We start from the raw sequence: 10,151 nt of genomic DNA, 5'->3' as shown, positions 1-10,151 counted from the left end.
GTTAGTCGGTTTCAGTTAACCAACTCCACAACATGACCATGTCAATTTGATTGGCCAAATAGCCTACGACCGAACCAAACCAACTCATGAACATTCATAATTTCAGTTAAATTAATAGTCCCATCTCTAATAAATAACAATAGTTTAATCTCCAATCATTATTGAAAATTTATAGCAAAAATACATAATTGTTGAAGATATATTGATAATGAAAAAATACAATAAGTACTAAAAATATATTAACTTAGTCAATAAATAGTATAATCTCAAATAATAGTTTAATATCTAATAAATATTAATCAATAATTAATAACAAAAGTACAATAAATTAAATTTAAAAATTTCACTAATAGTAGTTTAATCTCCAATAATTATTAATTTTTTTCTATTAAATAACAGAACAAAATAAATTTATACATAATCATTGAACATACATTTGTCAAGAAAATAATAAATAATTACTGAAATACAATAAATATTAATTTTAGTATATATAATTATATAATAAATACATATTACGAGTTTAAAATTATTATTAATAATATTAATTTTTTTGAAAGTTATTTTCTCAAATCATTACTTGATATAAGTGAAATTAGTTATTTACAATATTATGTAAAAATATTAAATTATTATTAATTTCAATATTATGTTATAATTATTTTTCTACTTTTCAGTTTTTTTTTTAAAATTTATTACATAATTTCTTTATTTTAACTATTTAAAATCTAGTTATGTTAAATATTTTGTTATTTAAAATATATAGTTATTTTAAATAATATGCAAAATATTTCAATTTTAAAATATTAGTTATTTATGGAATTTAGTTATCCATAAAATCATAATTTATACTATTATTATAAAATTTCATTATTAATTTTGTAATATATAAAGTTTTATTAATTTTAATATTATATTATAATTATTTTTCTGCTTTAAAGAAAATTTTAAATTTATTACATAATTTCATTATTTTAACCATTTAAAATATAGTTATGATAAATATCTAGTTAATTAAATATTTAAATAATCTATAAAATATTTAAAATTTTTTGTTATTTCTAAAGCTATTGCATATTATTAAATCTTTGAAAAACATTTAAATTGATGATCCTGAAAAACATAATATAAATTGTTAGTACATAATTTCATGATATATTTTTACAAAATATACAATTATTTGTAGATAATTTCGTTATTTTAACTATATAAAATATAGTTATTTAAATAATTAAATAATCTATAAAATATTTAAATTTTTTTGTTATTTGAATTTTATTTATTTAAATTTATTACATATTATTAAATTTTTGAAAAGCATTTAAATTGATAATCCAAAAACAACATTATTTAAATTGTTAATAAATACTTTAAAGTTATTTTATAATTTTATTAGAATATTTAAATAATTTTTAAATTTTTTAATCCAAACTTTATTTAGATAGATATAGATAAAAAGTAGGGGAGAGGATAAATTGGAATTAGAGATAATTTAGGAGAGAAACTCTCTACTAAATTACAGATAATTGTGGAGATAAATAGGAATTAGAGATAATTCTAAAGAAAGTGGGAGAGGTAGTTTAAGATAAATTTTAGGAGAAAAGATTATTTAGGTTATTGGGAAAGTGCATCTCATTGGTTGTTTCAAAAATGACATGAAATAAAAAAACAAAAAATTCATAAAAAAGAGAAAATTTCTTAACCGCTTTGTTTCAATATATATATATATATATATATATATATATATATATATATATATAACAAGATCTGTTATCTTCTCTTGTTATCCTTGCTCTCTCCTCATCTTAATCTTATCTCCCTTGTATCTTATTTAGATTTAGCTGTGTTGTACTCTCATCCAAATATCTCAATATTTGTATTTCACTCAAACTGTAATTGCTTGGACTATTATAAATACATGAAGGTTCCCTCGAACCATTCTCATATTTTTCTACTATGTTGCTATATTTCTAAGTTGGTATCAGAATGCCATGGCCTCCAATGATGATTCTATGTCTGCATTTGTCCAAAGTTCTCGAGGCTCTCAATCCATTATGTCTTTGGCTGGCACGTTGATTTCTGCATCTTCTCACTAGGTGGATGAAACGGTCCAGGATCTCCTCCAATCATCAACCTAGCTTTGCTTGGCCACAGTTGAGCTCTGCTTGGCCCCCCTCAACACCGCTTAACCATTGTTTGACCTCCATCGGATCATCGGAAGGTGCATGGTGCTCTGATACCAAATTCATATCGATCTCTTGTTGTAGATGAAAAGAGAGATGTTTTATTCTTCGAGCTATGGTGCGTGTAGACACTGCTCACAAAAGTGAAATGAAGAAGACAATAATGATTGATAATTTGAAAATGATTGTTCAATTATTTTCAAATTATTCATTCATTGAAATCAAATGCTAGATTATTTTTCACTTTGTTTATGGAATTTTCCCTTGCTTATTCTTATTTCAATTGTTTTTTCGCTTTTATAAAAGTGACAAATATATATTTATACTTTGTATCACTTTCTAAGATTTCATCTATCTACTTTTATCCCTTAAAAAATATTTTAATAGGTTTTATTCCTTAATAGCAAACTATTTACCTTAGAAGGTAAAATCCCATACCTTCATGATCTTTGAAGTACATTTTCCCTTTATTCATCTATGGTTATAAATCAAGCAAAAAGATTATGAGAGATCAAAGTGACCCCTTGGTCTAGGGCTATGAAGGTAAGATATCTATATCTATTTCTATCTATAATACAATTAAAAGTGTAAAACTTTTGTTTAACTAAAATAACCTTTTTTTTTTTTGAATTTGGTCATTCTCTAATTGTACAGAAAGGAATTTAATTTGAGCAACCACTTTTCTCTTCATATAAATCCATCTCATTAAGTGATATTTAAAGTATTTGCTCCCATTAATTTCTCCTCATTCCAAGGTTTTAAAAACCGACCTGGAAACGGAACCGTTCTAGCTACTAGTTTCAAGGTCAGCGATTCAACCATCTGGGTCGAATGGTTCAGACGGTTTGCATATTAGGGCAACTATTTTATATGAGTTATGAGATTTGAGAAAGGAAAGGAGAGAGCAGATGTTGTTGGTGAGAAAGAAAAAAAGAAAGAAAAGAAAGAAAGAAAGGAGAAAGGAAAAGAGAAAAGGAGGGAAGTAGAAGGAGGAGGGAAGTAGAAGGAGGAGGGAAGGAGGGAAGAAAAAGGAAGATGAGGGTGGTTTGATGCTCATAGGCGACGACAATGGAGACGACGACGGTGACGGCGAGGCAGCGCAACATACACAGATATGAGTTCTCAGATGCTCTTCTTCTTCTTCTTCTTCTTCTTCTCTCTCTCTCTCTCTTCTTCTTCTTCTTCCTCAGATCTGAGACACGAACTCATATATGAGTTCGTATGTTTTCTGACGAAGAAGAGAGTTCTTGGATCAGAACTGCTATTCGAGTTAAACGAGTTGATAGTTCGACTATCCGGGTTAACGATTTTCTAACCAAGTAAATGGTTTTTGACCCAGGAACGAGTTAGGGGTGAAATGGAACTGACTACTTGGACTGTTTTCGGGCCGAATGGTTTGACCGTCTGGATCAACGACGGTTCAAAAACATTGTCTCATTCAATTCCTCTCATTAATACAATTCTTATATTTAGGGTATTAACTCCCATTCTCTTATTGAATCCTATTATTGAAGCTATTTTTTGCCAATAAATTATATCAATTATATCTATATCCGATACTTTTATGATATATAATACATACTTTTTAAAATTGACTTGAACCATTCTTTCATCTTGGTAGCAAATAAGCAATTCAACCATTAGAGTCAAATGTGTCAATCGATGATCTCATAATTAAATAAAATTTTTAAAATAGAAATAAATAAAAAATAGAAAAATTGGGCACATCTCTAATATTTTATATTAATTATACTAAAGAAAAATAAGTGCGATAAATAACTATTATTCTTATTGATGTTAGAATGAAATATAAATTTAAAACCAATCCAAAAATAAAAATTATTTTCATGGTGGTGGGTCAACAATTCAACCTTTTGAGTCAAATGTGTTTGATATCATAATTATTAAATTAAATATAGAAATGATAAAAAAACACAAACACATTATGTAATAATACAAATTTTTGTAAAAAACATTTAGACACTTATCTAATATTTTATATTAATCATATTAAAAAAAAATAAGTGCGATAAATAATAGTTGTTTTTATTGATGTTGGAAATTAAGTATAAATTTAAGATTGACCCAAAAATGAAATTGTTTTCCTAGTGGCAAGTCAAAGTTCAACCTTTTGGTCATATGTGCCAACCATTGATCTCCTAAATAAATAATAAAAATTAAAAAAATGAAAAAATATAAATACTATGTAGAAATGTTTGGACACATCTCTAATATTTTATATTAATTATATTAAATAACAACAATAATATCATAGATTTATTTGGATTATTAGTACTAGTACATGTGCAATTGTGTTGCACGTGTCAATCTTAATAATAATCGCAAACTTATATTATATGTTTTAATACTTTGTTCTCTATTGCGATAAATGGGAGATGGTGGAAGCCAAATTCTTGCCTTGAGATGATCCATTACAAATACATCGGAAACTTAAATGCCTAACAAATTCTTGCTAACTATTTTATAATAGTGTTGAAATAATTTCCTTTCAACACTAAGAAGTTCCTGAGGTGAGCTGAACTCGAAATTTCTCATAATTTTTATACACTACAAAGTTGTAATCAAGCAGAATGTGATTGGTTTTGTCTTCCTTTTGGCTTTTAATTTTTATTTTATTTTTCAAATTATCAGGAAAGAAACATTGAGTAATGGGTCAAGCAGTAGATTATAAGGAAATTGAAAATATACTAAATTTGATTTTTAATTCAATTTTGCTAAGCAAAAAGCTTATATTACATGATGCATTTAACTCATACAACGTAGAGTCAATTAGATAATAACATATGAAACGGCATTTTTCAGTCTGTCTTATTTGGTTCACTATTTACACGTAAGAACAGTACACTATATTATAATAATTCAGATGAATTATAATTTTGATTCTTTTTTAGGCTCCAAAAGAAAAAAATGAATTTATGAAGCCTGGCGAAAAGAGAGTCTGCTAGGGGAATCAATTCTCACAACGAGTTCATCATCAGCACCAGATTCATCACTTGAATCATCTATTACATGACTCTCATCTGTTTTCTTACTTGGTAGTGGGGGAATAGTATTTGGTCCCCTTGAATCTTTCACTCTGAGGCTCCTGGTCACAGTAGCAGCTCCTTCAGATTTGACAGAAACAAGCGGATGAGAATGTATTCTACTTGGAACTCTTGGATATGACAGGCTGTGTGATGGTTTAGACAGAAAACTCCTTGGAAAGCTCCGAGCACGTCTATAGATGTTGCTTACCTATTGATTAAAATAACAAAAGAAATTACTTGAAGGAGCAGGCAATGTTGAAAATAAAAAAAATAAGGCACATTTAGAACTCAAACACACCATGCTGCCAAAGATGCCCAGTTGCATTGCTCTTGCAGACAAGTTGTTTTCTTGTTGATGATTTCCATTTGGATGTTGTCTTGGGTTGTGGAAATGATCAGGCCAACTCATAAGACCACAATGTTCTCTACTTTGACATCTGGGGGGTTCAACTGAATGTGAGACCCATGAGGCAGACCTTAAAAGATTCACTTCGGTCTCGAATGCTGTCATGTCAAAAAACATTACTCTCACCCTTGTCTCAACATGATACCACGATCCTTGATGATAGAAGCTTGAAGTCTTGGTACCTAGATAAAATGATAATCAGGAGTTGAGACTATGGATTATGTAACTTATGGTTTTGGAATGAACAATTAAATGGTTCACTCTTTCTCAAGCATCACTATCAACAAGTTTTCTGGTAAAATAAAACAGACACATGGAGAAAATTAAAACAAAAGTTGTACAGAAATTAAGATCATGTTATCTTTGTTGAGTGTTGTTGGGCTTTGGAGGATTTAGTTTGGGCCTTTTGTAATTTTTATTTATAATTGGGCTGATTATATAATGGGCCTACTTACACCATTTTTCTTAATCTTATAGTTAAATTGAATTTACATAGTGGGGACAGATGAACCCACAATCTTGACTTCTCCCTAACTTATCTTTTTTATTTTTTTATTTTTTCTTCCCTACTGTTCTGATCCTTTTCTTCATAATTTATGTGCAAAAACTTTATGTTATTTGTAAGGTTGTTTATTGAACTGAATGTCTGAATCATATCTTGGTACCAGAGCTGTTCTCTTTTCTTCTTTCAAGACCCATACTCTACTAGGATCAGCAAGATGTAGAAGAGTTTGAGTGGCCAATTACTATCGATTGATGTCACCAGTTAGAGAAATTGGAGCTGATTTGAATTGAACACCAGGGAGACAGTTTTGGGGAGGGTGCTCAAAATTTTTTGGGATTGTTTTGTACCCTTATAGATTGATAGCCACATCGGAAGGCCATCTTTGAGGCTGGTAGGAGCAGATTGACTTTCTCTCAAATTCCTAGGTTCTAGGGTTGGTGGGGCTGACTTGGAAACCCTAAATTCTTGTGTACTTGACTGTAGGTCAAGTGATTTGAGATTAGTACACCTCATTTTCCTTATTTTTGTAAACATTGCTGTTCTTGTTGAATGTTAGATCAATGAAGCAATCTGGAATTGATTTCAAGCAGAATTTGGAGTTTGAGGCTGTTCCTGTAAGGTTCATAGAGAATTCTCTTAATGCAGTGGCTACTGTTTATGCAACTATTATTTGGAGTGGGCATAGTCTATATGTACTTATGTTGGTGGTCATCACAAATTAGGATATCTTACTGGTAGTACCAAAAACCAGATAGTTTAAATGCTTCATATAGTAGGTGGGTGTAGGAGAATTACGTGATTATGTCATGGCTTGTAAGTTCTATGCAACTACATATCAGTAGAAACTACTTGTGGATGAAATCAGCCAAACAAGTATTAGGATAATTTGACTGAAGCCTACTACTCTCAGAAAATGAATGTAAGCAGGGCATATAAATTAAAAAATGAAGTGGATAATCTAAAATATGTGAAGATTCCTTTGGCCTTGTAATACTCTACTCTAAAATCCTTGTTGTAGGAGATCAATTTGTTAGAGAATGATGTGTGGGAGAGCACTAGGAATGCAACTACATATGAGAAGTTAATGGAGAGAAACAAGGTCTTTGAGGGTCCATTTGGTTCACAGTCGGAATTGGAATCAAAATCATTCAGAGTCCAAATTGGAATGGTCTATTCTCATAGATTGTTTGGTTCAGACAGGAATCAGAATGAGAAGTGGAATCAACTGGAATGGGACTTCATTCCCAAGGGAGGGGGAGGGAATGGCCATTCCCTCAAATGGGGGAATGCCATTCCACTAGGAATGGGAATAGTCCACCCAACCAAACAGTTGGAATCGGAATGGTCCATTCTGATTCCGATTCCAGACTCCTATTCCTGCAAACCAAACAGGCCCTGAGTTCTTGATTGGACTCAACCTTGAGTATGACATCACTCAACAAATTATTTTGGCTAGAGATGTCTTAGGTGTACTATTTGTTAGTAATGAGGAGAGATGACAGGTGCATCTCCAGGCACCAATTACAAATCATCATGCCCATGCCAATGTGAAACCAAAGGAGAAGTTCTACTTTAGTTGATAAAACCATTGATGAAAAGAAGGATGTAGTTTGTGGTTTCTGCAATTACTAACTGAACTTTCTGCCTACTCTCCTCACTGCTAACCATAGCATATGCCTGGGACAATAAAATCTCATTCCTAGTTAATATATTCTGCATGGTAATGTCATACTGAGGGTTGAAACCAGTTAAAAATTCAAACACTCAGTTTGTTTCCACCAGCTTCCTATAAGTTTCTGCATCCTTAGTTTTTCCCAAACAACAATCTCTAGTAGATCAATTTCTTGCTACAAAGACTTCAAATATGGATGCTGATTTATATGGATTTAAATAGAATGGATTGGTGAAATAGGATTCATGTAGCCAACCCCATATAGTTGTGAAAAGGCATGGATGGTGATGATAATGATGAAAGATCTCAGCATAGAATAATACAATGCCAGTGGTTTTCCCCCTGTTGTATATTGTTCACATCATTCCTTAATTTATATACTCTGGCCACATTGATTTTCTGAGAATAGGTTTTAGTCACACTATCCCACACCTCCTTGGTGTGGGATAGAGTTCACTAACTGTTATGTGCAACTACATAGAGTTCACTAACTGTTACAATCAACAGCACAAGGGTAGTTAAGTCATTTGCCTATGTTGAAGTTTGACCTGCCATAGAATTCTGTCTTGTTCGTTGACTGTAGAGTAAAGTAGACAGCAAGAAGTAGGAGAGGAAAGAAGAAAAGAGAGAAGAGAGCAAAGAGAGAAAGGCTGGTTCGAATTAGGGAAAAAAGTTAATCCCTTGATTCGGCCAGACCTATTATTATATTATTGACTTATTGAAAAAGACTTGAGTGCCCTTCTTTAAGTAAGAGGCACTCGAACTAACATAACAGTACACATCAGCATTCTCAACAAGTACAAAGACTGAAATACCCCTTCACTAACACCACTAACACTCCCCCTCAAGCTGGTGAGTATATATCATATAATCCCAGCTTGTTACATATGTAGTCCACTCTCCCCCGACTCAAGCCTTTTGTAAACAAGTCTGCCCACTGGTTTCCCGTACTAACATATGCAGTTTCTATCACCCCATTCAGCACCTTCTCTCTCACAAAATGACAGTCAACTTCGATGTGCTTGGTTCTTTCATGAAACACTGGATTGGAAGAGATATGAACCGCTGCCTGATTGTCACAGTAGAGCTTCATTGGAGTACTGATGTCATATCCTATCTCCTGTAGAAGGTTCCTCAGCCACACTAGTTCACAAGCAGTATGTGCCATGGCCCTATATTCCGCTTCTGCACTGCTTCTTGCCACAACTGTTTGCTTCTTACTTTTCCATGTTACCAGGTTACCCCCCAGAAAGGTGCAATAGCCTGTGGTAGATCGTCTATCAGACATAGAACCTGCCCAATCAGCATCGGTGTATCCTTCTACTACCAGTTTTCCACCACTTCTGTACAGCAAACCACGACCAGGAGCTCCTTTCAGATACCTCACAATCCTTAGCACTGCATTCCAATGTGGGACCAAAGGTTTCTGCATGAACTGACTCACCACACTAACCGCAAATGAAATATCTGGCCGAGTAATGGTTAGATAGTTTAGTTTGCCTACAAGTCGTCGGTATCTGCCAGGCTCTTCAAACACTTCACCTATATCACTGCTCAGCCTCGTATTTGTTTCCATAGGTGTCTCAGCCGGTTTAGTACCCAACAATCCTGTTTCTTCCAGTAAATCAAGCACATATTTCCTCTGGCACAAATTAATGCCATGCTTAGATCTTGCTACCTCTATGCCCAAAAAGTATTTCAACTTGCCAAGGTCCTTTGTCTGAAAGTGTTCCTGTAGGAATGCCTTCAATCTGTCAATGCCCATTTTATCATTCCCAGTCACAACGATATCATCCACATACACCACCAATATTATTTTACCTGCCGAAGAGTCAAGACTGAAGACAGAGTGATCAACTTGGCACTGTTTCAGACCAAACTTCTTGACCACCTCACTGAACCTACCAAACCATGCTCGAGGGGACTGTTTAAGTCCATAAATAGCCTTCTTAAGTCTACATACCTTACCATCCTCCCCCTGAGCAACAAACCCAGGTGGTTGCTCCATGTAGACCTCCTCGAGCAAATCCCCATGCAAAAAGGCATTTTTGATATCGAGCTGATGGAGAGGCCAACCAGACATAGCTGCAAGGGAGATGACGACACGAACTGATCCTATCTTAGCAACCGGGGAGAACGTCTCCGTGTAGTCAATGCCATAGGTTTGGGAGTACCCTTTGGCAACCAGCCGCGCCTTCAGGCGCTCAACACGACCATCTGGCAAGTACTTAACACTATACACCCACTTACAACCGACAGCCTGCTTCCCAGGAGGAAGAGCGGTGAGATCCCAAGTGTGATTATGATGCAAAGCAGAGAGCTCTTCTTCCATAGCACG

General features: G+C 33.1%; 1 protein-coding gene across 3 annotated transcripts in view; it reads right to left on the bottom strand.

Moving 5' to 3' along the window:
* Nucleotides 1–4,901: 4,901 nt before the first annotated feature.
* SOS1 (sodium proton exchanger, putative (NHX7) (SOS1)) overlaps nucleotides 4,902–10,151 on the bottom strand; it is a 160,001-nt gene continuing 154,751 nt past the window's right edge. For all 3 annotated transcript variants that reach the window (XM_088903034.1, XM_088903033.1, XM_010277994.3), the window contains 2 exons: nucleotides 5,529–5,818; nucleotides 4,902–5,438 (listed from right to left, as the gene is read on the bottom strand). In XM_088903034.1, coding sequence (XP_088759160.1) covers nucleotides 5,118–5,438; nucleotides 5,529–5,818 — 611 coding nt within the window. In that variant the 3' untranslated portion in view covers nucleotides 4,902–5,117. The remainder of the gene's footprint in view (nucleotides 5,439–5,528; nucleotides 5,819–10,151) is intronic.

This window comes from Nelumbo nucifera, chromosome 4 (genome assembly GCF_055504915.1).
Source record: "Nelumbo nucifera cultivar China Antique chromosome 4, China Antique-T2T, whole genome shotgun sequence".
Lineage (NCBI taxonomy): Eukaryota > Viridiplantae > Streptophyta > Magnoliopsida > Proteales > Nelumbonaceae > Nelumbo > Nelumbo nucifera.
This window is presented reverse-complemented; position numbering and strand designations above follow the sequence as displayed.